The 26654-nt window shown below is 43.9% G+C and overlaps 5 protein-coding genes across 5 annotated transcripts; 4 read left to right on the forward strand and 1 right to left on the reverse strand.

The window, feature by feature from the left end:
* Nucleotides 1–206: 206 nt before the first annotated feature.
* Nucleotides 207–3933, forward strand: LOC136443422 (kelch-like protein 21). The gene is made up of 2 exons (XM_066440648.1): nt 207–428; nt 1687–3933. Exons 1-2 carry the CDS (start codon nt 271–273, stop codon nt 2006–2008), a joined length of 480 nt encoding a protein of 159 aa, XP_066296745.1. The 5' UTR covers nt 207–270; the 3' UTR covers nt 2009–3933.
* A 239-nt stretch (nt 3934–4172) lies between these two features.
* LOC136443421 (angiopoietin-related protein 7-like) lies at nt 4173–11841 on the reverse strand. The gene is made up of 9 exons (XM_066440647.1): nt 11437–11841; nt 9157–9214; nt 8885–8977; nt 8367–8583; nt 7674–8104; nt 7033–7170; nt 6715–6816; nt 6161–6377; nt 4173–5472 (listed from the first exon to the last, which is right to left on the reverse strand). Exons 1-9 carry the CDS (start codon nt 11740–11742, stop codon nt 5157–5159), a joined length of 1878 nt encoding a protein of 625 aa, XP_066296744.1. The 5' UTR covers nt 11743–11841; the 3' UTR covers nt 4173–5156.
* Nucleotides 11842–13272: 1431 nt separating this feature from the next.
* LOC136443393 (aldo-keto reductase family 1 member B1-like) lies at nt 13273–19170 on the forward strand. The gene is made up of 6 exons (XM_066440616.1): nt 13273–13466; nt 14576–14724; nt 15641–15839; nt 16369–16485; nt 17301–17489; nt 18146–19170. Exons 1-6 carry the CDS (start codon nt 13383–13385, stop codon nt 18353–18355), a joined length of 948 nt encoding a protein of 315 aa, XP_066296713.1. The 5' UTR covers nt 13273–13382; the 3' UTR covers nt 18356–19170.
* A 476-nt stretch (nt 19171–19646) lies between these two features.
* On the forward strand, nt 19647–20045 carry LOC136443794 (CD209 antigen-like). The gene has a single exon (XM_066441158.1). It carries the CDS (start codon nt 19647–19649, stop codon nt 20043–20045), a length of 399 nt encoding a protein of 132 aa, XP_066297255.1.
* Nucleotides 20046–23018: 2973 nt separating this feature from the next.
* Nucleotides 23019–26414, forward strand: LOC136443795 (aldo-keto reductase family 1 member B1-like). The gene is made up of 4 exons (XM_066441159.1): nt 23019–23084; nt 23613–23729; nt 24545–24733; nt 25390–26414. The coding sequence occupies exons 1-4, from the start codon at nt 23019–23021 to the stop codon at nt 25597–25599; spliced, it is 582 nt and encodes a 193-aa protein (XP_066297256.1). The 3' UTR covers nt 25600–26414.
* The last annotated feature ends 240 nt before the right edge of the window (nt 26415–26654 follow it).

Raw genomic sequence — 26654 nt, forward strand, 5'->3', positions numbered from 1 at the left:
ACACTCTAACCCCCTCCATGTTTTTACAACGGATATGACCCGTTCTCTAACACTACTCTCCTTGTTTTTACAGGTACGACCCTTTCTCTAACGAGTGGCACGCGGCTCCCCCGATGCCCAAGGCCATGGAAGACTTCACCCTCTCTGCTGTCTGTAACGTTCTAACCCCCCTCCTTGTTTTTACAACGTATATGACCCGTTCTCTAACACTACTCTCCGTGTTTTCACAGATACGACCCGTTCTCTAACGAGTGGCACGCGGCTCCCCCGATGCCCAAGGCCATGGAAGACTTCACCCTGTCGGCGCACGGCAGTAACATGTACGTCATCGGCAGCGCGCCGGAGAGCGAGAACCTGGAGATGCAGATCTTCAACCACAAGACGCAGTCCTGGAACCTGGCTGTGCCGCCCTCCATGCCGGCTCACAAGTACGTCACACTTCAGACTTTACTTAGATATCCTTAATGAACCTGAAACTGGCCCTCTATGCCCGCTCATAAGTACCCCATACTTTTGACTTTACCTAGATATATTTACCAAACCTGAACCTGGATTCATGGATTCCCAACAACAACAATATAATACATATAGCAATTGCAACAGTTTTACATAAATACAGACCAACAACAACAAATATCCTTCAGCTAGTATTAGTTCAGTCTGCTGAAGTCTTCCAGAAGTCCCATAAAATTATGAGTTCTGGCTTGCCTACCTACTGAAGTACCGCTTGATATCGATAGGCGGCGCTCGTGCAAGCTCTGACACAGTGTTATGAGTTCTTAAACTTTATCTTTCCTTGCACTATATCTAAAAGTTTTCTTCAGGGCGTCTGTTTCAGGTACTGCCTCCAGTCGGTGTGCCTGCCGGACGGACCGATCTCGCAATCAGTCTCGCAAGACTAAAAGTGCTTGAACAAGGAGTCCTATGAAATGATGACGAGTTAAAATTTATCTTAAAATGTTTTCTCTCCGTTGTATTTGTTTTAGGTACTGCCTGCAGTCGGTGTGCCTGGACGGGCAGATCTACCTGATACGTTAGTGTGAATCAGTCTCGCCAATAAGTCCTATGAAATGATTACGAGTTTATCTTAAGATGTTATCATCTGTTTTAGGTACTGCCTGCAGTCGGTGTGCCTGGACGGCCTGATCTACCTTACATGTAATTAGTGTGAGTCGGTCTCGCAAAGCTAAAAGTGCTTGAACTAGGAGTCCTATGAAATGATGACGAGTTAAAATTTATCTTAAAATGTTTTCTCTCCGTTGTATTTGTTTTAGGTACTGCCTGCAGTCGGTGTGCATTGACGGACTGATCTACCTGATACGTTAGTGTGAATCAGTCTCGCCAATACGTCCAATGAAATGATTACGAGTTTATCTTAAGATGTTTTCATCTGTTTTAGGTACTGCCTGCAGTCGGTGTGCCTAGACAGACTGATCTACCTGATATGTTAGTGTGAATCAGTCTCGCCAATACGTCCAATGAAATGATTACGAGTTTATCTTAAGATGTTGTCATCTGTTTTAGGTACTAGAGTATTGGAGATTCTTTTTACACAACCGGTAATTCTCACCTGCCAACGTTTCGATGTCTGTCAGATTAGCAGGTGAGAATTACCGGTTGTGTAAAAAGAATCTCCAATACTCTTATGTTCTACCAACCCGATGAAATTATTTTCGGATGTTTTAGGTACTGCCTGCAGTCGGTGTGCCTGGACGGACTGATCTACCTTATCGGCGCGGACTCCCGGGAGATGTACGTGTTCGACCCGACGCGCTCCGAGTGGAACCCGGCCGCCTCCATGATCGAGGAGCACGGCAACGGCACCATCGGGGCGGTCAGCGGCAAGATCTACGTGTCGGGCGGCTACTTCACGGACATCACGGAGTGCTACGACCCGGAGAACGACACGTGGACGAACGTCGGGACCGTGCCGCAGCTCAGGTGCTACTCCGGCTGCGTCACCATCGTCAAACCCAACTTCATCGAGTGGCCAGAGTTGGAAACCTGATCTGTCGTGCGACAAGTTTGCAACAAAGCGGGGACAGTCTTTTTACAACAAATCAGAGACAGTCTTGCTACAGTCGTGTGTATAAAATCGTCAAACCGAACTTGATCGAGTGGCCCGAGGTGGAGACTTGATTTCTTATATTTCCCCGTTCATATTAGTCGTACTACAGGTTTGCGACAACTTGGGGACATTCTTGCTACAGTTGTGACGTGCGCTCGTCGTAAAAAATCGTGAAACCCAACTTTATCGTGGCCAGAGTTGGAAACTTGATCTGTCGCACGACAGGTTTGCAACACATCGGGGACAGTCTTGCTACAGTCTTGAGCGTGTCGTATAAAATCGCCAAACGGACTTGATCGAGTGGCCCGAGTTGGAGACTTGATTTCTTATATTTCCCCGTTCACATTAGTCGTACGATAGGTTTGCGACAACTTGGGGACATTCTTGCTACAGTTGTGACGTGAGCGTGTCGTAAAACATCGTGAAACCCAACTTTATCGAGTCCAGAGTTGAAGACTTGATCTGTCGTACGACAGGTTTGCAACAAATCGGGGACAGTCTTACTACAGTCGTGAGTGTGTCTTATAAAATCGTCAAACCGGACTTGATCGAGTGACTCGAGCTGGAGACTTGAGAAGTCAAGCCCCGGTCACATTCGCCGTAGATTACGTCAAATTGGAGACATCGTTGCGACGGTCGGGAGTTTGTCGTAGAAGCGTCATCGGCCTTGTGACGGAAACGGCTACAGTACGTTTGTAGACTTCGGTACTTTATCCAATTCATCGTGCACCAGGATTAAGTTACGACAGCACCTTGAGTACATTCTTGGAATGTAGTCGTGATGTGTCTTGCAAATTTCTACTGTCTTGCGACGAACACGGTTGTCGTACATCTTCGTAGATTATGACACCTGTATACATTATGTCAAAGCCTCGCTCAGAATCCTGCGACGTCGTACGCGTGAGACGAGTGTGACCGCGGCTACACATATAACGGACAGGGAGATTGTATTGCCCCGAAAGTTTCAAGACATCAGGCTGATTCTGAATTCCTTGTCGGTGGCATTAACGGAGCTGGCTATTGTAGGAGTAGCTGTAGAAGTCCGTTTGTTAAAGCGAGTGGGGTAAAGTTCGTAGCGTTTCGACGCGTCGAAGAGAAAGAGAATAGTGCTTGAGGTGAGAGAATAGATTTGAGAACTGAGATGTGTTGGGAATAGATTGTTGTGTTTTTTGTTTGTGATTTTGTACATACCCTCCAAGCAGAGGAGTGGGTCCGGCTGGTTTTTGACGTGTTTAGGCGTTTCTGTCGGGTTTTCTATTTTGTCCCGTTTTGTTCTGGATTGGTGAGACAAAAAAAGGGACAAAATAGAAAGACCGACAAAAACGCCTAAACGACATCAAAAACAGCCGGACCCACTCCTCTGCTTGGAGAGTATGTTGTACATACAGACACGCTGAGTCGGGTCGACTGCCTACCTTGATGGTGGTGATTATAGTGTTATATCATGAATGTTTTTCTCCACATGTTTTATTTATACTTCTTGCTATGGAGCTGTGTTGTGATATTGTGTATAGTACAAGTGTTCAAAGACTACCTGTTGTTTGTACAAAACGTATGTACAGATTGTATGATATATGTAGTAGTAAGATTGTCGTATGTAGTTTTCATCATCTCAAAAGCAGATTTTCGCAAGTACAATCGTAACGTTACAAATGACCTTCCAAAGAACAAGTTAACTCCATAATCCATAAAGAAGGACGCTTGTATACAGAACTGGGAGCTAGAAACGTTGTGATTTTGCCTTCCCACATCTGTTGGGAGATTACCGTTCTCATAAAAGCTTGCAGAAACAACGCTTACTGTTACTTTTTATCAAGTAACGATCACAGATATTTGAAACGAATAAAACAATTTTGTAGACATCATTACCTTTTCCCAAACGTCTGTTCATTTCATTCTTCAGTAATTCCGTTCAACCACGTGTTTACCACAAACCTCTGAAGAAGGTATCAGGCAGATGTTGAAGATTATTTCATGTATTTTTGCGACATCTTCAGGAAGACGAAGACATAAATAAGATTACCGTGCGCAAAGTATTGCCGGTTTTTGTATTTTTGTTATACTTGACATGCTATGGTCTTCAATCGTTGATGTTTAGGTGACAAATAGCTTCTGATGCCCAGAAGTGGAAAAGGCTTGAGCCCCCTTGCAGCTTGTTTTGGAACTGATACTTGAAAACGGGCGTTTTGGTTCAAAAATCGTTAAAAGACAAGAAAGATAGGATTTCCCTTATTTCATTTCTGGCGTGTTGGTGGCTTAATGATGAATAAACACAATGGATGTTCATCACATTATGTCTATTGAACTTTTATTGAACAAAACAGCAAAACACTGCTAACCAAAATTAATAAAACTAAAAAAAATGCTACAAAAAATGCTAAAGATTACTGTGAGAAAAGTGAGTTGCGTAAGTACCTTACATAGAATATTCCTTTTTAGACTTTTCTTAGTCATTATTTTCTTTCTGGAGGAAAATATTTCCGTTCGGAAAGACGAGAAAACCGGCGTTTTAGTTGTGTAGCGTTAAATAACATCGTATATATTGAACAAGAAATGATTTTATATTCCTAAGCATTTGTACTAAGAAACAACATTCGGTAGCTTCTACTTCCGGGTAACTACGTAAGAATAGTTCTCTAGGACTAATCTATTCCAGAAATGACAATTAGCATATACATATGTATACGGAATGACGTAAGTATATACTTGTACAGTCTTCGATATAATAAGAAATACATTATTACTATACATCTTACTAAGATTCTCCAACAAAAGAAACATTAGCATTGATATGTTAAATCAGGAGCGCCTTGAAAAATAAGCCACCAATCGTTTTTCTAACCAGTCGCTAGTTATGTTACGTATTGTCAGATGCATAAACACTTATATTGAACAATAGCAACTGTGTGTTCTGCAGTTAGCTGTGGGTCTCAACTATATGTACATATCTACCTCACTGATACATTCACAAGTTTGAAAGAAACAAAGTCCTACAATATAGAACGTTACTTGTCAGCATTATAAACCACTTAGGGTTAACGATTTTGCTGATAACTGGGTGTGATCAGATTTAGCAGAGAAAATTGAACTATGATGGCCTGATTTTCATCGACACGGACTTCAGGGAGTAACTCCAGCCTCCCCAGTCGAACCACATCACACCTTGCGCGGATGGACAGGAGCTCCCACAGTTACCCAGGTAGCGGCCGTTAAGGTTGGAGTGGCTGCAGGACTCAAACCACCAGCCGCCCTGTCCGTACCGCTGAGAACAATGGACGCTGTGGGCATCATTGTCCCTGTCCATAGTGGAGAACCTTTGCCCGTTGTTATTAGCCATGGAGTCTCGCGTATTGCCTGAGTACCCGGCAACATGCACCCGGTACTGGTCCGACTCACCGGACACCCTGTATGGGGGGCATCAAAGTACACACATAGTACACACATACTAGTTATGAACACTGAACTGCTACTGGAAAAACAAGCATGAAAGTGAATATCTCATACTTCCGTGAAATATTTAGAGTTTTAGTAAATTTGTCATTTTCCACTGATCTTTTCTCTTTAATTACGCAGATGACGTCCAAACCGACATTATCTATGTATAGTGCTGGTCACTAAGGGTTCGATTCTCGTGCACAGAACTTTCTTCTAGACTAAAGTTCTAAGGTAAGTACATAATTTTGAAAATCAAAATTAGATATTGGACCACAAACAACCAACAACACAAAATACCAAAATGTTCATCTAAAATGTACAAGAATATCGGGGTAAAGGGCGGTCCCATTTTGGAACGAGAAGGAAAGGGTACGTAGGGTCTTAACTTGATGTTGATAAAAATTTGTTTGGTCGACGCTTCACTGAGCGGATGGATATCCCAGCATTTGAGGTCATTTGAGGTTATGTATACGTCTTGTCCCAGCTGGCCAGAAAATGAGCAGAATTAGAAAATCATGACACCCGTTTGCGTGCCTTGTCGCGAAAACAGGAGTTGCGAAATCTATTTTTTTAAGGTCTTCTTCCTGTGTTTAGATATCACAGACTTCCTATCCTGTGAGGTCTGCACAGAATTCCATCAGAAGATATAGTACCAACCTAAACGTGCTGTATTCAGCGAATGCCCGCTTTCCTTCCCAATCCTGAAAGTCTATCCGCAGCGTGAAGTTCTTCTGACTGGTGAGGAGGTGGATGTTCTCGTTCCCAAGCCAGTACTCCCCGTTTATATCGCCAAACCCATGTTTGTACTCCTCCCAGGTCCGGTTGAAGGGAACCGACCCGTCCTGTCGCCGCTGGATCACAGTCCAGCCGCCTCCTGTGGGAAAACGCTCATAATTTCTTTGTAGACTGTAAAGGGGACTATTATTTGATAACGTCACAGAAAGTGTTCGTTTTGTCACTAAAAATATTTATAGTAATGCAGCTGATGGACTCATTGTGATGTTCTGCATTTCAGCTTGCCTTATGTGATAATGTTATAAAAATATATTGCGCAGAAGCTGATGAAGGCTTTTGAAGGCAAACCCGGATTCACACCTGCGCCATAGCACCACCATTTTCCCATTTATTGTTTATCTTATCAGGAGCGTACATTCAGGTAATTTTTATTTGTTTTCATGCAACACCGGCCATCGGTTATACTAGTACAGTACCTGCTGTATCCATGTGACAGTAGGCCTGTACACCGAACAAGGGGGAGCCAAGTGTGTAGACTCCACTGGTCGTCTGTCCGGAGGCTTTAAACGCAGAGCAGTCTGAAACGGGAGCCGGCAGTAAGCACCAGTGGACAGTGACAATTAACGATTGTGATGGATGTGTCTGATTTAGAATAAACTATAATGATATGTTAGTCAAGAGTAGCAGATTGATCGTCTGTAAAGTTGGTAACATAACATAACATAACATAACGTTTACTTGCACTTTTGTACTTTATGGCATGAGAACCGTGAGATACTCTGACTCCAACTCACCTGCACGAAAGGCAGACTTGAGACGATCAGCTAAACTGTCGACCCTGGACGTCAGATCGGACTGGTCACTCTGTAAGGCGCCCACCATGGACGTCAGATCGGACTGTTTACTCTGTAAGGCTTTAAATGCAGAGTTGTCTGAAACGGGAGCCGACAGTAAGCAACAGTGGACAGATTCCATGTAACGATTGTGATGGACACATCTAATTTACAATCAATTGTTCTAAAAAAATTTCAGATGTTAGACAATAGTAGCAAATTGATCGGCGGCAATATAGGTAACATAACATAACCCTGGCGATTTATGACCAAACTAGTCCATAAACGTTGCATAACAAAACTGTAGGCATCGAGAGAAAAACAAATGTTTCTAATGGGAACTTCCGACTGATATTAAAAAAAGAATAATTGAAACGAAAATATGGAGGTCGTAGATAGTGTCACCGGCCTAGGATGACCTGAATTGATTGCATCGCAATGTCTGCATGCAGTTGCGAAGAGCAATGTTTGTGTGTGACTATCTAAAAACGCCACAACTGTGCATGATACATGTATGTTAATATTAATCACTGCTGCAAGACACAACACGTGCACGTTGTTACAGCACCAGAACCGTGAGACAAACGGACCTTCCAACTCACCTGCAGGAAGAACAGACTGGAGACGACCAGCTAAACTGTCGACCCTGGACGTCAGATCGGACTGTTTACTCTGCAAGGTGCCCACCATGGACGACAGACGATCCACTTTAATGCGGTCCGTTTCCTCCCTGATTTTCATGGACACGGACTTCAGGGAGTAACTCGCGCCTCTCCAGCCGTACCACATCACACCTCGTGACAACGGACAGGAGTTCCCGCAGTTGCCCAGGTAGGGGCCGTTGAGGTAGGAGTTGCCGCAGCTCCGAAACCACCAGCCGCCCTGTCCGTACTGCTGAGAGCAATGGACGCTGCTGACATCATTGTCACGGTCCAGTGTGGAGAACCTACCTCCGTTGTTGTCCAAGGAGTCCCCGGCGTTGCCCGAAAATCCGGAAATGTACAGCCTGTATCCGTCCGATTCACCGGACACCCTGGATAGAGATCATTGAAGCAGACAAATGTTAGTTACCTTCGTTTAGATTTTTATATTCTAGACCAAGTTTCTGTCTGTGTATATGTGTATATATATTACTTACTACACCACTATGCTCTGTGTGTAACTGCTAGCTAGATTCTGCTGGCTTTGCCCAAGAACAAGAGGAAAGTACTTTTCCGTCTTCCTGTTTATTGCCATGAGGCTTCCTGACTGTGTGATATCTTCATAGAATTCGAACTAGAAGGAATATTACAAACCGGAATGTGCTGTATTCGGCAAAAGCTTTCCTGTCGTCCCAGTCCTGGATATCAAGTCGAAGCCAATAGTTTCTCTTGTTGGTCAGGAGGTGGATGTTCTCGTTCCCTAGCCAGTACTCCCCGTCCTTGTTCCCAAAGCCCTGTTTGTACTCCTCCCAGGTCCGGTTGAAGGGAACCGACCCGTCCTGCCGCCGCTGGATCACAGTCCAGCCGCCCCCTGTACATATATGTGTGGCGCCAACATTAAAGGTGTCAAAAGGAAGAAGCACGTTGTGGATTATGAAATGGAGGGACGTCCCTAACCGAAACTAGGTACTCATTTCCACCTGGATGGAGAGAGGAAAGTCGTGTATAATGACTTTCCCAAGGGCACAACATCGGTGCCGTGTCATAGATTCGAACCATTTATTTATATTCTATTGTAACCCTGGATTAGAAAATAGCAATTCACTAAACAACATCAACACGAAGGACCAAAATAGAATTACAGCAACCCCCGTGACTTTATACTACATTACCTGCTGTGTCCATGTCACAGTAGGCCTGTACAACGGAGCCAAGTGTGTAGACTCCACTGGTCGTCTGTCCGGAGGCTTTAAATGCAGAGCAGTCTGAAACGGTAAGGGACGCTTGTAAATGTATATGAGTATATAAAGACACCACATCTGTATATGATATGTTGTTGTAACATAAGTTGTAGGTACCATGTTGCAAACGTTATCACTAAGACGCTGTAAGACACAACACGTGCAGCATCAGAACCGTGAGATACTCGGACCCTCCAACTCACCTGCAGGAGGAGCAGTCGTGGCAGCTGGAGTTTCAATGGTCGACTCTGTACGGGAAATCTGTAACAAAGGAGACACGTATTGAAAAGAGGTCAAACATTAGTGTTAAAACCTCTACTATCAACTTAACATCTAATCTGTGACGTAATAGCATCTCCTCACCCTACATGGGTTTAAAGTTCGAATGTAAAAGGTTTTTTTTCTGTACACTAACATCTCTCCCTCTCTCTCTCTCTCTATATATATATATACAGAGAGAGAGAGAGAGAGAGATGTTAGTGTACAGAAAAAAAACCTTATACATGTATATATATATATATATATATATATATATATATATATATATATATATATATATATATATATATATATATTTATATATATATATATATATATATTTATATATATATATACATTTAGCTAAGCCTTTCCAGACAAAATCGTTTATTAACGTTGGGTAACATAAATTCGGGATTTTTCCGATAATGGTTGACTGAAATCAATCTAGCAGAACAATAAACCATCCTTTTTTTCTATAATTCTGTCAGTATCATGTACTATCTTTGCACTAATCATATATATGGTAGATTTTGTCTCTAGTCGTGCTGACACCATAATATTTCAACTTGAAACTACCGTCCGCCGCACACACAATGACGGAGCTGTCGGACAGGGGGGCACATTAATTCGGGAGAGAAGATTCGTCTTGAATATCTTACCGCTAATCACATTTTATACAGCAGCTATTCGTTCCATCCTTGGCTTGAGGAGAGTGCTATGGATATAGACGTGTCCAAGTAAAAAAAAATACACGAAAAAACGGCCGTACCGCACACATCAGGCCACTTCGGGAACAACCCGTGTGTTGAGTCGGTAGAACTCAAAGTCGGCCCATCGTCATCATCGGGCAACGTGTAACGTTACATTATTCATGGCAAGTCAGCTGGATGCCGTAGCATTGGTAATACTACTATGTCCATGTGTTCCTTGTTGTGTTAGGAGCAAACTTTGAGGAAAATATTTTCCTCAGTCCACCACACACGCAGCTTTTAGACAAAAAAGTGTTCCTCACAAACCTTTGTCGTCTGCTTGACAACAGGATTGTGGTTAACAATATGGCGGCGGGAAAATACACGTGCCGTAGGTTGTAGCAACAGAGAGGAGTTTTGATGATTGATCACATTTAGAATCCAGTTGCAGGTTAGCAAAAATAGATTGTAATAATTTGTTTTGTAAATAATTGTGTTTAGTAGGAAGCGGATGTGACATTTTTCTTATAAACCAGCCGACAACCATGTTGTGTAATTCTCCCACAAAGCCCTCAGACTGTTCCAATAAGGGACGAAGAGTTTTTGACCTCGTCGCCTTATAATGCATGCTTATCGAAGCTTTTCAGACAGTGTTCTGAATACGTAAGTCTGTCAGGTTTGCATTTCTAGCGGTATTACTGATGTTGCATCTAGCACATATCCATAAATACCCCGTTTTCGAAAAATCGCGAATTTAAGTACCCCGCGAATTTATGTTACCCAACGTTACATCTATGTGCAGCCATAGAAGGTGTGTTTTTTTCAACATACTGGTGCATGAGAACTTCATTGACATGGAAAAAGAATCTTCATAGAAAATGAACAATTGATTCTGATTTGCAGGTGACCCTTGCACTCTTGGAAAAGATCGTTGTGATTTGTAGATAATCTGTCGGAGGGTGTTTCAAATATCTATTCGTGTTCCAGTTCACACTTTACCCTGACGGTGTGACTGTACAGTCATCAGAATCCAATCCGAGCAGTATGCTTGGCTAGGAGTCAAGTTCATCTGATGTCACGCATATCTTACTCCATTTAGAAGGCGGCCTAAACAGTGTCAGAGGGCCTGGCGTCCGTGGGGCTCTCCTGGCTGTGGCGCAGGGCAAAACATCCTTGCAAGGGGCTCAAACTTAAAACACTTTTTACAAACCAAAATTACATAAACGCCATCAAAATATTGACCATAGCATGACCAGAACAGTAGATATGAAAAGCGGACAGAAAACACCACAGTTATGCTGTACACAATAACACCCATTCACCCACAGATTGTCAAATAAACGGCATCAAATACAAAACCTTGTAATGAAGGTCTGCTCAGTATTGAGTCACGTTAAAGATATGTACATGATAGCTAAATAAGAACGTTGGAATAAGGATTGTACCATTAACAAGTTTTTGTTGTTGTTTCTCTGTTCAGTGTCCAGAAATAGAAGGCGTTTTCTAGTCTAAGATAAATATACCGTGCTTTACCTGGGTTTGGAGACGACTTTCTAGTTCTTGTAGCTCCTGTGTCAGGTTCTGTTCCAGCTGGGCACTCCTGACTTTCTCCTCCGACAGTTCAGCAGACAAAATGTCCACCCTAGACAGCAGAGTTTCCATCATCGACGACGGGCGATCCACTTGATTCTTCAAGCGGCCCGTTTCCTCCTTGTTCTCGGCGACCTGCCGCTCGAGAGCCGCAGTGCTGGTGGTTGAGCTGACGGTACTGCTGTCCTGGGCTCGGGCAGGGAAACTGCCGGACAGGAGGAAGACAGCGAGCAGTAAGACCTTCGCCATCTTGGTGGAAGTCGAGTTAACAAACTGTGGCAATGCGCTCCCGGCCCGGGCGTTTCCTGACTAAATGATTGCCAGCCCAGGGCAGAAGTAAGTCACGCACGAGCGTGTCTGTTGGATTTGGCACTAACACATGGCGAGGGTCCAAGTTCATGGCTAGGAGCCAAGTTCATGGCTAGGGACCGAGTTCGTTTGGTGTAATGCATTGTATTTTACGTAAAAAGGATTTGACCATTTAAAAGAGCTATTATATTCAGAATGATAAACGTAACAAAGTAATATTAATCAGTAGTGTTATAAATGAATGAAAGCAAATGTTCTACACATATGTTGGCACCGCGTAGCGTAGCGATTGTCCATGGCAGCCAAGAGGCTCTGAACTCTTTTTGACCTGTGGATACATGTCAGCATAGTCCTGATAAACTGTGTGCCTGGCCCACCCGCTGGAGTACCTCCACATGTCGCTAGCCGGTGCCCGCGCACTGTCTAGCCGAGGTGAGACTCTCTGCCACGTGTGCCCGGCCTAATGCTGAAGTACCGCCACATGGCTGATTCGCCCCCCCCCCCTCATAACTTCTGAACGGTATGATGTATCATTCCCAAATATGTAGGGAGTGATGTTCATGTTAAGTTTTATAATTCCTAGAATTTTAATGACGTTATGACGTAATATGACGTAATCATGACGTCATTGACGTGATTTTATTGGCTAAATAGGCAATTCCCGTAATATCTAAAGGTATTAAACAAACTAGTGGTAACTACGTTGGCGTCAAAATGACATCATTAAATGACGTCACGTGTTGTTAGCGACCACTTGGGATCCGCCCTCTTGGATTGGCCATTTTGAAATTTTCAAAAACACTTTTTTTACTACTTATGACCCAAAAAATACTAAATATAGACTGGAAACGTTAATCTAAATGTTTCTGGTAAAGAAAATGCAACGTAGTGACGATTTTGAAGGCGAAAAAGCCTGTTGATACCTAAAATAGTGTAATGATCCGCCATCTTGGATTTTGACCGATTAAGTCATCAAATTAATTAGCATAGATTATGAATATCAAATCATGAAAGTTACATCTTATTACATATGATGCTATACATGTAGGAAAACTAGTGTGGTTGAGCAAGAAAACCTTACATTGTTTTAAAAAAAATAGTGATTTTTGCATAAAATGCCTTTCAGAAACCCGTTGCCATGGCAACACGAAAAATGATTGACTTATACTATTATCATAATATTGTTGCCAACAAAATTTTAGGAAAAGTCACCAAGTTTGGTAGTCCTAGCACATGTCGTTCGGCAGCTATACGATGTCAAAGTTGGCGCGGGCACTTCTAGCCCCCCCCCCAGTCTGGATAGGGTTAACTATTTCATCCCCACCATAATAAGGTCGCATGGCCACCTTTTTTCGAAGCTTTCTTGTTTTCTTTAAATCTGTTTCTTTGTTTGTTGGTTTGTGCCTTTATTCACACTCGAAATTGCTCAAGGGTCGCTTTTCATAGAGGTCAAGTTGGGAGGCCGTTAGACCGCACTTTGACCCCCCAGCAGCTGGCGTGACGCGGAACAGCGAGGAAGTCACAAGACAGCTCTGAGTTTCCCAAAAATTCTTAGACTTCTCAATACCTTCTTAAGAAAGATGGCTGTGCCTTCCGTCCAGCTTCCTTCGGGTGTTAAGATGCCGGTTCTCGGGCTTGGTACGTGGAAATCCAAACCAGGAGAGGTAAAGGTTTAATTTTTGATACAGTTGCAACAAAGTGCGGGACTGGACAAACCTTTGTACTCTCCAAGCAGAGGTTAGGCTCCGTCTTGTCTTGGACGTCTTTTTAGGCGTTTTATCGGGCTTCTTATTTGTCAGGGTTTTTTTGTTTTTCCTGTCAGACGGAGAGAAAACTTGACAAATAGAAATCCCGATGAAAACGCTTAACATGACGTCCAAAACAAGACGGATTCTAGCCTCTGCTTTGAAAGTAGAACCTTTGTACTTTGTAGAAAAAATTCTACATTCCCCAGTAGCATAACTCCTTAAACTCTCTGGCCTTCATTGCAAAACCGCTATTGCAGCACAGTAGTGAAGGAACTCTCACTGAATCTTTACTTTGAATGCTGATCATGATTTTCTCCTTTGCTGACGCGGTCGGTTTGAGTCCGTGCGAGGCAAAAAGGGGAGGGGCGGTCAATAAACGCCTGTAACGGATGTTTGCACAAAATCCATTGACTAACGGCGAAACTCACTGGCTGTTCTTTGCTTGCTTCGTTGTTTGTGAGTTGATTTCTTTGTGCATGTATTCATCAGTTCCTGCCCAGCTGAAGATTCCACACACTCTACTCACGTCTCTCTAGTCTTTTATACTTTTATATTTAAAAGCGGTGACTAGACACATAAGTAAGTCACACTGGACGAAGAAAACAAATAAAACCAGGGGGCCCAAACCTACACCACTTTTTCATTACATCACAAGCTATCTGCCACCTAAAAATCAAGGAAATAGCACGTCCAAGTCAAAAGATACAAAAATGGAACTTCTGCTGCAGTACCAAGGTCACATACCAGGGAGCCCAAAATCGGCCTTGAATATCGGCTTCACAACACCCGCCCACATACCAAATATAGTAATCCGTCAAGAGTCTCTTGAGTTATGCTGACTAGAGTATTCCGGAAACACAGACAGACAGACACATAGCCACACCCAAAACTATATCTCCATTTTTCATGGAGATATTAAATTCAAATGTGAAATACAAGAGACGTTAGACAAAACCAATGTCATCATCACACTTTCTCACTACTTTGATACGAGTTTCAGTCGGAATTTTTCTGACCCTTTGCAGGTAACTGAAGCAGTGAAAGCTGCCATCGACGCCGGCTACAGGCACATCGACTGCGCCTTTAATTACGGAAATGAGAACGAAGTCGGTGCGGGGCTGAAGGCCAAGTTCGATGAAGGTGTCGTCAAGAGAGAAGACATGTTCATCACCAGGTGAGCATGTCGTCTGTGTAACCAAGGAGGTTCTTCACTTGAAAGTTCATCTGTGTTGGTAGAAGTCATTCTGAATGGAGTTTAAACTGTAAAAAGCCAACACAATGAATTGGACTTACCCAAATTTTCGACTGAACAGCTACAGTCTTTTTCAAGGATTGCTCACTCCTTGAAAAAGACTGTAGCTGTTCAGTCGAAAATTTGGGTAAGTCCAATTTATTGTGTTGGCTTTATACAGTTTAAACTCCATTCACAAGGAGGTTCTGTTTGAATAGGACCTTATCTGTGTAATGCTACGTTCCCAATTACACCGGTGCGTATCGGGGGTGTAGTCCCGGCCTGGCCCAGAAGCCACAAATTTGTCACGGTGGACTAGCGGGTAGGGGGGTGGGGGCTACCCCGTTGCTCGCACGATTAGCTCACGGCGTCTATTCGCTACCGGGTCCAGCATTGATTTTAAGGCCGGAATAAAATAATTCGGGGTCCCGGCCGGGCCCGGCAGCCGCAGTGTGTCCCAGGGGGCCACGTAGGGGTCACGCCCGAAAGTGCAAAAACAGCTCGTGAACTACCCGGCGGGGCCCCTTTTTCCAATTGGGACCAAAGCATAACACAAACTCTCGCTGTTTGGCGGAAGCTGTCCTATTCTACAGAGTTTACTGTAAAAGTACACCATTTTAGCTTTTGGATTGGAAATACGCATTTGCAGTAGTGGCCCTTCAAGATATGAATTTGGCTCCCCAAACGAAGTCAGGTACCCATTTTACCACTGGGTGGGGTGAGGAAAGTCGTGTATAGCCCCTTTTCCAAGAGAACAACATCGGTGGCATGTCAAGGGATTCGTACCCAGGCCTCTGAGTCAAACACCCTAACGGTTACGCCAACACGACGTCACCAACTTCCATTCTGTACACTTCAGTAAACTCTGGAACAACTTCCACCATCCTGATGATGTGGAGGAGGCCGTGAAGAAGAGCCTAACAAGCCTGGGGTTAGACTACCTGGACCTCTACCTCATCCACTTCCCGATGGCCTACAAGAGAGGTCCGGAGATGAACCCCAAAGACGCGGAAGGGAACGTCATCGGAGAAGATATTCCTTTTACGGACACATGGAAGGTGTGTGTTGTTTTGTGGGATTGAAACAGCGCTTGAAATTTTCAACCCCCTAGCCTGCAATATGTTTTCTTTTCTTTGCGAAAAAATTATAATTGGTTATTGTTATTGGGTAGGCCGAATACTCTCTCTACGCAGCCAGGGACTGAATTGCGAGGAGCGCACATTTGGCGGGGCTAGATCGCAAGGGTCTGTAGCGACTGCCATTCGGCGTGCAGGTGACCTCAATACGACAATTGCCCCATGTGCGGCCATAGGACTGTAGGTTTTGAACCACTCACACCGGGAAGGACCCCTACTCTTTTCGATAAGTGCGGTGGGTTCTTTAACGTGCTCGAGGTGTGGCTCTCCTCAAATACGGGAAATGGCGTCGTCATCTTTAATCCTGGGTATACTACTTTTGCCCTTGTACTTGAAGACATTAATATATATTCTTATCTGACCGAGTATTGGGTATTTTAATAGTAGTCAGTACGTCTACCAGTTTAGTGGTCATTTCATACATCCCTTGTGTTATTTGGCTCCACTTCAGGCGCTGGAAGCCTGTGTTGAGTCCGGGCTGCTGAGGAACATCGGCCTGTCCAACTTCAACAGTAAACAGATCCAGGCTGTGATCGACGTCGCCAAGGTCAAACCTGCTGTTCTACAGGTGAGGTTTAAACTAAATCTGAGAAATGTCAGGAACAGGAACAGGTACAGGTATATGTGCAGGTACAGGAGTTATGTACAGAGCAGCAAACAGATCCAGGCTGTGTTCGACGTCGCCAAGATCAAACCTGCTGTTCTACAGGTGTGTAAACTAAAACTCAGAAATGTCAGGTACAGGTACAGGGAAAGCTGCAGATACAGGTACAGGAGTTATGTATAGAAAGATAAACAGATCCAGGCTGTGATCGACGTCGCCTAGATCAAGTGCTGTCCTACAGGTGTGTTAACTAGGGCTGTGTACCTGTACAAATGTCAGGTACAAGTTAAGGTACAGGTACTGTGGACAGGTACAGGTGCGGTGGTTAGAAATGTGGTACAAGTGAATAGTTCGTAACGCCTTTCTGTAGAGAAAGAATTAAGTTTGGAGATAGAAATATGAACAACTTACAAGTTCACGCACTGGCTGAGGAAAATCTGATTCTTATCATATATGAGTGACAACGCAACGCAGCAGCATAGCATGTTAAAACGTGGACTGTCAGTCACTTACAACGATTTGAAGTTCACCATTCTCCTTCTTGTGTCCCATTATTAGAGGCCAAAGTGATAAGTTACTGTGAAGCATTTTTAAAGGCCTATAACAATAATAAATAATTGCTGGTCATTGAAAGACTGTTACAACGTACCACAACACACAGTCAGTGTAAATTTCAAAGTCATACGATGTCGGGACGTCTGATTGTAAGTCTAATTCACAGCATGTAAACAATTACAAAGCCATGTAAGATTTACTGTTACTTTGTCTGACGGTTCCAGGTGGAGTGCCACCCGTACCTGAACCAGAAGCAGCTGCTACAGTTTGCCAAAGAGAAGGGTTTAGTGTTCACAGCCTACAGCCCGCTGAGCTCCCCTGACAGGCCCTGGGCCAAGCCTGGAGACCCCTCCATCATGGAGGACCCCAAACTCAAGCCGATTGCAGACAAATATGGCAAGTCTGTGGCTCAGGTAAGGAGGACTTCGTTTGTATACATGACGGTGAAAAGCATTACAGGGCCTGAAATATGAACCAAATGCATAGGTAGGTTAGCTAGGGTAAAATTGTAGCTGTCTCTGATGTCTACCTGCACGTGTTTTGGGAAAAGCATTGGGTATGTAAGTTGATTTGAATTTGCTTTGTGGCGCTCTAACCATTATTCTATTCTGATCATTATCTATTACCACCTGTGGAATGCCAAGTAAAGAATTGAAATGCTTTCTAAGGTTTCTCAGTTTGATCCATACTTTCTCAAATCTCAAAAAAACAAATGTCTGGTACATGTAACACAGAAAAAAGTGCTCAGAGAAGCTAGGTACTTATCTTTACCTCAAACTCAAGCCTATAACAGACAAATAAGGCAAGTATGTGGTTCAGGTAAGGAGGTCTTCTGTTACAAATGATTCAGCCTAATTCTTCATTGATCAGTTTCTGGCAGATTCTTCTTTGGTTGGGGAGATAAAAGCCAGTGGGCGTAGAGGGATGGGCTCCGCCTTCCAATACCGTGCAAAAGACACAGTGGATAACAACCCACTGCCCATACGGCTTCAAAAATTCTATGGGGCTACCTGTTACCTCTTTTCTATCCTGCCAGACTGCGTTTGAAATCTTCTTCCCTTTCTCGCAGGTTCTCCTCCGGTGGGGCGTCCAGCGCGACACGATCGTCATCCCGAAGAGCGTCACGCCGGCGAGGATCCAGCAGAACATCCGGGTGTTCGACTTCGCGCTGACGTCACAGGAGATGGAGACCATCGACGGCTTCAACGTCCCGTACCGCGCGTGTGACGTCAGTTGGCTCGACTTCATGCCCGACTATCCTTTCCACGAGCCTTTTTAAACCGTCAAATGACGGTTACTCAAGCAACTGGATTTGAATTTGGAAACAGTCAGACGCTTCAGGTAGCATCCGCTACTTTTCGTCAGTGACAATAACGAAAGGTAGTGGATGCTACCTAAAGTGTCTGACCGTTACCAAATTCAAATCCAGTTGCTTGAGTAACTGGCGCATCTTATTGCCTGGATCTATCCTTCATCTACGAATGACCTCAATGAAGACCTTCAGCTGAAAGTTCATCTGTGTTGGTAGAAGCCATTCTGTCTTAAACTACAATACCCAACTTTTCGACTGATCAACTCTGTAAAGACTGGAGTTGATCCGTCGATGAAGATTAGACATCCAGGTAATAAGATACACCAAAAAAGCAATTACTCAAACAACTGGATATGATTTTGGAAACGGTCAGACGTTTCAAGTAGCATCCACTACTTTTCGTCAGTGACTGTGAGCAAGATCAGTTGAACAACAGGTTTATAACCACGAACTATGAATTGATATGCAAATAAGGAGAAGACAAATTTTTAGATAGTCCAATAGAAAGCAAATTAGACAACTCAAGACAAGGTTGAAGTAAAAGGGGACAATAGCTCCTATTGTTTTAATATAGGAGCTAAAGCTGGTTTGCCCCCAAGGCTATGTCCCAAGTGCCAGACAGTTCCACCCTTAGCCCTCCTTTCCTGGAGTTGATCAGTCGGAAATTTCGGCAAGTCCAAATACTTGTGTTAAAGTTTAACTTTGATAGTAGAATGAAGACCTCCGTTGTACATTTCTGCACAACTGCGCAAGTACAGATTAAAGGCATGTTTACAAACATACACATGTGTTGTTTTGTAGCTTCTTTTCCCTTCTTGGTAATGTGAAAATGTAGGATAATAATCCGTGTAAGAGAGAACTGTACTAGGAATGTTTGATCCACTCACACCTTCCTTGGGAGACCAGACCCGAACTGAACCAGCCCACATGTTCGACAGGTGGATAGTGAGGGGGTGCTGGATAGTGTGTATGGGGTGGCAACAGGATAGTGGGGCCGGTAAAGTTCGGTCGCATGTGCCGGGTGGGTGATCGCACCAAATCAAGGGGTCTGGTTTCCCAGTGTTCTGTCTTTTGCAGCTTATTGCCTACTATACAAATACGAGGTTAAGCGGTTAAGTGATTATTTGAACAAACCAAGGATGCACCCAATAATGGATGTTCTTGCGGAAGGTTCTTCAACGCGCTCGAGGAGTGGCTCTCCTCAAACACTAGTACTGAACCTCAGGCTTTATGTCTCATCCGGAAATACTAGCCTGACATGTGCTACAAGTTCGCTACAGACGAGAAGACCTACTCCGATGCCAAGTCCTCCTGTCGGGCTACCGGCGGGCACCTGGCTATGCCTAAGGACCAGGCAACAAACGACTTCCTGGTTAAACAGATCAAGGACAGTTTTCCCAGTAAATATATATTCCCTTGGATCGGTCTGACAGCCCAGGTTCAGGAGGGAACCTGGGTGTGGGACGACGGGACAGCACTCGGCACCGGCCAATGGAACAACTGGGACCCGGGGTACCCTAGACACCTTGACCCTCATAGTACACAAACAAGATGTGCTGCATGGCTTCCTAATTACTCCTACAAGTGGATTGATCATTTCGCGTGCACATATGCATTTTATTACATATGTGAAGTGAAGGCCAATGCTGCCCCCTAGCGAAGTACATCTTCACTTGTCACGAGCAAGTAGAGCGATTGAATTCGACAAATTTTCAGCCATGAATTAGGCATGATTTGGTCCACAATTGCAGCCTTCAGTGTATGGTAGTAATGGACATCTATGTGATTCAGGTGTGTTCATTTCATCTTTTTCTAGTCACTTCATCATGCGTTATTTGAATAGCTATCAAATCTTCACACTGCATGTACAATGTACATGTAGTTACAATGTCCCATTTCCACTTTTGATATTCATTTATGTGACTGTAAGCTTAAATAGTCAGCTTATGCATTGTTTCCTTTGTGAGGCATCTGTGTGTTTAGATAAAATGTGACGTTTGGGATGTCACAATCCAACACATGTATTAGGCCACCCTGGGGAGTCCGTATGTACAATCCTCATCACACTGTTGTATCTAGGAAGGTGTTGGAAATTGTGTTCTTTACATTTTTGGTTTGGTTGGACTTTATACTGTTACTGAAATGTAACCTCAGCTACTGCTGGGACATTGTTTGCTAATGAGGACATCATTTGCATAATTTATACATAAACTTCATATTTCCCTTACGGTACATGCTACAGATGTCAATGGAGATGTGGGTAGCTTTAGGAATGGTGAATACAACAGAATGTGTGTTATGCTAATGACCACCTAATTTGCATAATTAATTGAGCATAAAATTCGTTGCATCATACCATCATTCAATCATCCAAATGCGCATACACATTAACGAACGTAATATCCTATTGACATCTTCAATGTAGGTCCATTGATCTAATGGGTAAAAGACATGAAATGCTTAGTTATCTGAATACTTGAATCTCACTTCTGTGAATATATTCATCAGGAAGGCAAATCACTGGGTATCAAGTCCTTTTGTTCTTTGGGGGTTCGGGCTTAGTCACGTTTGGGAATGCATCCTTCCCACTACAGAAACACCTACCCTGGGGACCATCCTTCTTGGTCCCGGCCCCGGCAGAGGATTTGTTCGGCAGCCCCGGCAGTTCTTCCCAAAGGACCATATTAGCACTCCCGTGGAGTTATCAGTCAGTCAGTGCATGGGCCGGGCCACTACTCCCTGTCTGATAAGTCCCCGGGAGTGCTGATAGAGGTCCTTTGGTAAGAACTGCCGGGGCTGCCGAACAGATAGTCTGCCGGGGCCGGGACCAAGAAGGATGGTTCTCAGGGTACAGAAACACCTAGCTGCAGTGCGAAGCAGACCAGTCAGCCTTTCCCTGATGAAGGTAGCAGAAAAACTACAGAGCGTTTACAGGTAATTGGTTGTGTAGAAAGAACATTAACACTTATCAACTAACTATGTTAGAGTCTACAGTGTGTACAAAATTGAAGATATCATAAGAGACAGAAGATGCAGCGATGTGCACATCTCAGGCCCGGTAGTCCCAGTAGATGTACTACAGGGGTCCAGTGGTGCAGCGGCTGGGACGGCAGCCTTCGGTAGGGGGCCTTCCTTCGTGTACTGGGACTGAGAGGGGGCAGATGCATGTAGAGATAAGTTAGTTTACAGACTGTGAAAATTCCAGTTAGTGTCATGACGATAAAGTTGTTTCTATACCATTGACAAAGTCCTTAACTATTGCTGAAGTAGCCGAATAGTTTTGGCAGGCAACGTATGTTTCTTCTTATTTACCAGAGGAATATCCTTGGTGATGGCAAGTGGTACATGTGTGCACACCAGTTTTACAATCACATCCGTGTGATATGGAGAAGTCAAACAAGACAACGATTGGTTCATGTCGCATGGAAGTCACTTGGTTTCCTTCATGATTCGGAATAGCTGCTCAGAAGTCGGAGAGTCAAATCTTTTCGTGTTGGAAAACAACTGAGCTCTCTGATAAAGGTTAATGTCTTCCAAAAGCAAACCACTCACCGCGTCGACGCTTGTCTTTGTGTTGCCGCCGCACATGGAAACAAAGTTTCCCTCCCGGAGGTGGTCGGAGAACCGCCGCGCCTTGTCCTTGTCCCACGCGATGCTCCGCACGACATCAATGTACGTCATGTTGGACATACTGGCAGGTTCCACCACAGGGATGGTGTTGACCCATACTGGGACATCGAAGCTGTAACTGTGGCAAAAGCACGCGGAAATGTTTAGATGCCACTATTGCAAATACACCATTCGCTATTTGTGCAAAAAGCTAAAATAATACTGATAGTTTATTCTGCTACCTTTGGCATAACGTGATCGTTAGTTCTCAAATGTTGTTTTTGGATCTTAGTAGTCTTGCGAAAAGGGCCAGCTAATTCACTAAATCAAAATATCATACGATTGGAATAACCTCTTTATGAACGTGTTAGAAGAAAGAGGAGAAGTTCTACTGATGGTTCTTACTTGATGTCCTGGACACCAGCAAAGCTGAGGACGCTTAGAGGATGAGGATGACTGTCGCAGAAGACTATGTTCATTTTGGGGTAGTAGAACAGAGTGCTTTGGCACATCTCATTGTTGGTCCCCAGGCCGCCCTAAGGAATAACAGCGGAAAGCAGATAGTTTGTGTGTTTTCATGCCAAGACAACTAAGGTCTTGGAATGTTTCAGTTATGTACAAATGATATACCCAAGACATGCACAGCAGATAGATTGTGTGTTTTCTGGGGCATGCCAATACAAATGATGTACCCAAAACATACACCATGAGACGTAAAAGATTGCCGATGTAATGTAATAATTCTAAGCCATTCAACTCTATAAGATGAATTCATGGATGAATGAAGACCTTTATCGTACACATATACCCACTTGGCTTTAGTACAGGTCACTAAAATAATGGTTTACAGATACATCTATACATTGATAATGTATACATTCAAGGTATTAAAATCAAATACTCTACAAAAACTTCCCGATAGTATCTTCACTTTGGACTTACATAAACAGCCTGGTCCTTGTCCTCGGAGTTGTACGTACATTCAGTCATAATCATATCTCCCTGGCAACATTAAATGAAGATGAACCCCAAAGACGCGGAAGGGAAAGTCATCGGAGAAGATATTCCTTTTACGGACACGTGGAAGGTGTGTGTTGTTTTGTGGGATTGAAACAGGGCTTGAAATGCTCCATCTCCTGCAATATGTTTTCCTTTCTTTGCGAAAAAAATTATAATTGGTTATTGTTATTGGGTAGGCCGAATACTCTCTCTTCGCAGCCAGGGGCTGAATTGCGAGGAGCGCACATTTGGCGGAGCTAGATCGCAAGGGTCTGTCACGGCGACTGCCATTCGGCGTGCAGGTGACCTCAATACGACAATTGCCCCATGTGCGGCCATAGGACTGTAGGTTTTGAACCACTCACACCGGGAAGGACCCCTACTCTTTTCGATAAGTGCGGTGGGTCCTTTAACGTGCTCGAGGTGTGGCTCTTCTCAAACACGGGAAATGGCGTCGTTATCTTTAATCCTGGGTATACTACTTTTGCCCTTGTACTTGAAGACATTAATATATATTCTTATCTGACCGAGTATTGGGTATTTTAATAGTAGTCAGTACGTCTACCAGTTTAGTGGTCATTTCATACATCCCTTGTGTTATTTGGCTCCACTTCAGGCGCTGGAAGCCTGTGTTGAGTCCGGGCTGCTGAGGAACATCGGCCTGTCCAACTTCAACAGTAAACAGATCCAGGCTGTGATCGACGTCGCCAAGGTCAAACCTGCTGTTCTACAGGTGAGGTTTAAACTAAATCTGAGAAATGTCAGGAACAGGAACAGGTACAGGTATATGTGCAGGTACAGGAGTTATGTACAGAGCAGCAAACAGATCCAGGCTGTGTTCGACGTCGCCAAGATCAAACCTGCTGTTCTACAGGTGTGTAAACTAAAACTCAGAAATGTCAGGTACAGGTACAGGGAAAGCTGCAGATACAGGTACAGGAGTTATGTATAGAAAGATAAACAGATCCAGGCTGTGATCGACGTCGCCTAGATCAAGTGCTGTCCTACAGGTGTGTTAACTAGGGCTGTGTACCTGTACAAATGTCAGGTACAAGTTAAGGTACAGGTACTGTGGACAGGTACAGGTGCGGTGGTTAGAAATGTGGTACAAGTGAATAGTTCGTAACGCCTTTCTGTAGAGAAAGAATTAAGTTTGGAGATAGAAATATGAACAACTTACAAGTTCACGCACTGGCTGAGGAAAATCTGATTCTTATCATATATGAGTGACAACGCAACGCAGCAGCATAGCATGTTAAAACGTGGACTGTCAGTCACTTACAACGATTTGAAGTTCACCATTCTCCTTCTTGTGTCCCATTATTAGAGGCCAAAGTGATAAGTTACTGTGAAGCATTTTTAAAGGCCTATAACAATAATAAATAATTGCTGGTCATTGAAAGACTGTTACAACGTACCACAACACACAGTCAGTGTAAATTTCAAAGTCATACGATGTCGGGACGTCTGATTGTAAGTCTAATTCACAGCATGTAAACAATTACAAAGCCATGTAAGATTTACTGTTACTTTGTCTGACGGTTCCAGGTGGAGTGCCACCCGTACCTGAACCAGAAGCAGCTGCTACAGTTTGCCAAAGAGAAGGGTTTAGTGTTCACAGCCTACAGCCCGCTGAGCTCCCCTGACAGGCCCTGGGCCAAGCCTGGAGACCCCTCCATCATGGAGGACCCCAAACTCAAGCCGATTGCAGACAAATATGGCAAGTCTGTGGCTCAGGTAAGGAGGACTTCGTTTGTATACATGACGGTGAAAAGCATTACAGGGCCTGAAATATGAACCAAATGCATAGGTAGGTTAGCTAGGGTAAAATTGTAGCTGTCTCTGATGTCTACCTGCACGTGTTTTGGGAAAAGCATTGGGTATGTAAGTTGATTTGAATTTGCTTTGTGGCGCTCTAACCATTATTCTATTCTGATCATTATCTATTACCACCTGTGGAATGCCAAGTAAAGAATTGAAATGCTTTCTAAGGTTTCTCAGTTTGATCCATACTTTCTCAAATCTCAAAAAAACAAATGTCTGGTACATGTAACACAGAAAAAAGTGCTCAGAGAAGCTAGGTACTTATCTTTACCTCAAACTCAAGCCTATAACAGACAAATAAGGCAAGTATGTGGTTCAGGTAAGGAGGTCTTCTGTTACAAATGATTCAGCCTAATTCTTCATTGATCAGTTTCTGGCAGATTCTTCTTTGGTTGGGGAGATAAAAGCCAGTGGGCGTAGAGGGATGGGCTCCGCCTTCCAATACCGTGCAAAAGACACAGTGGATAACAACCCACTGCCCATACGGCTTCAAAAATTCTATGGGGCTACCTGTTACCTCTTTTCTATCCTGCCAGACTGCGTTTGAAATCTTCTTCCCTTTCTCGCAGGTTCTCCTCCGGTGGGGCGTCCAGCGCGACACGATCGTCATCCCGAAGAGCGTCACGCCGGCGAGGATCCAGCAGAACATCCGGGTGTTCGACTTCGCGCTGACGTCACAGGAGATGGAGACCATCGACGGCTTCAACGTCCCGTACCGCGCGTGTGACGTCAGTTGGCTCGACTTCATGCCCGACTATCCTTTCCACGAGCCTTTTTAAACCGTCAAATGACGGTTACTCAAGCAACTGGATTTGAATTTGGAAACAGTCAGACGCTTCAGGTAGCATCCGCTACTTTTCGTCAGTGACAATAACGAAAGGTAGTGGATGCTACCTAAAGTGTCTGACCGTTACCAAATTCAAATCCAGTTGCTTGAGTAACTGGCGCATCTTATTGCCTGGATCTATCCTTCATCTACGAATGACCTCAATGAAGACCTTCAGCTGAAAGTTCATCTGTGTTGGTAGAAGCCATTCTGTCTTAAACTACAATACCCAACTTTTCGACTGATCAACTCTGTAAAGACTGGAGTTGATCCGTCGATGAAGATTAGACATCCAGGTAATAAGATACACCAAAAAAGCAATTACTCAAACAACTGGATATGATTTTGGAAACGGTCAGACGTTTCAAGTAGCATCCACTACTTTTCGTCAGTGACTGTGAGCAAGATCAGTTGAACAACAGGTTTATAACCACGAACTATGAATTGATATGCAAATAAGGAGAAGACAAATTTTTAGATAGTCCAATAGAAAGCAAATTAGACAACTCAAGACAAGTTTGAAGTAAAAGGGGACAATAGCTCCTATTGTTTTAATATAGGAGCTAAAGCTGGTTTGCCCCCAAGGCTATGTCCCAAGTGCCAGACAGTTCCACCCTTAGCCCTCCTTTCCTGGAGTTGATCAGTCGGAAATTTCGGCAAGTCCAAATACTTGTGTTACAGTTTAACTTTGATAGTAGAATGAAGACCTCCGTTGTACATTTCTGCACAACTGCGCAAGTACAGATTAAAGGCATGTTTACAAACATACACATGTGTTGTTTTGTAGCTTCTTTTCCCTTCTTGGTAATGTGAAAATGTAGGATAATAATCCGTGTAAGAGAGAACTGTACTAGGAATGTTTGATCCACTCACACCTTCCTTGGGAGACCAGACCCGAACTGAACCAGCCCACATGTTCGACAGGTGGATAGTGAGGGGGTGCTGGATAGTGTGTATGGGGTGGCAACAGGATAGTGGGGCCGGTAAAGTTCGGTCGCATGTGCCGGG

Source organism: Branchiostoma lanceolatum, chromosome 10, assembly GCF_035083965.1.
Source record: "Branchiostoma lanceolatum isolate klBraLanc5 chromosome 10, klBraLanc5.hap2, whole genome shotgun sequence".
NCBI classification, from domain to species: Eukaryota; Metazoa; Chordata; class Leptocardii; order Amphioxiformes; family Branchiostomatidae; genus Branchiostoma; species Branchiostoma lanceolatum.

Bases quoted from the DNA above. Each gene is read 5' to 3' on its own strand.
- LOC136443393 (XM_066440616.1), top strand. From the start codon at position 13,383: ATGGCTGTGCCTTCCGTCCAGCTTCCTTCGGGTGTTAAGATGCCGGTT. The intron at 14,725-15,640 runs GTGAGCATGTCG...TGTACACTTCAG, and splicing joins GAAGACATGTTCATCACCAG to TAAACTCTGGAACAACTTCC. The intron at 16,486-17,300 runs GTGAGGTTTAAA...TGACGGTTCCAG, and splicing joins TCAAACCTGCTGTTCTACAG to GTGGAGTGCCACCCGTACCT.
- LOC136443795 (XM_066441159.1), top strand. From the start codon at position 23,019: ATGAACCCCAAAGACGCGGAAGGGAAAGTCATCGGAGAAGATATTCCT. The intron at 23,085-23,612 runs GTGTGTGTTGTT...GCTCCACTTCAG, and splicing joins CTTTTACGGACACGTGGAAG to GCGCTGGAAGCCTGTGTTGA. The intron at 23,730-24,544 runs GTGAGGTTTAAA...TGACGGTTCCAG, and splicing joins TCAAACCTGCTGTTCTACAG to GTGGAGTGCCACCCGTACCT.
- LOC136443421 (XM_066440647.1), bottom strand. From the start codon at position 11,742: ATGGCGAAGGTCTTACTGCTCGCTGTCTTCCTCCTGTCCGGCAGTTTC. The intron at 6,817-7,032 runs GTGAGTTGGAGT...CTCCCGTTTCAG, and splicing joins CAAGTCTGCCTTTCGTGCAG to ACTGCTCTGCGTTTAAAGCC. The intron at 6,378-6,714 runs GTACTGTACTAG...GTTTTCCCACAG, and splicing joins CTGTCACATGGATACAGCAG to GAGGCGGCTGGACTGTGATC.
- LOC136443794 (XM_066441158.1), top strand. From the start codon at position 19,647: ATGTGCTACAAGTTCGCTACAGACGAGAAGACCTACTCCGATGCCAAG.
- LOC136443422 (XM_066440648.1), top strand. From the start codon at position 271: ATGCCCAAGGCCATGGAAGACTTCACCCTGTCGGCGCACGGCAGTAAC. The intron at 429-1,686 runs GTACGTCACACT...CGGATGTTTTAG, and splicing joins CCCTCCATGCCGGCTCACAA to GTACTGCCTGCAGTCGGTGT.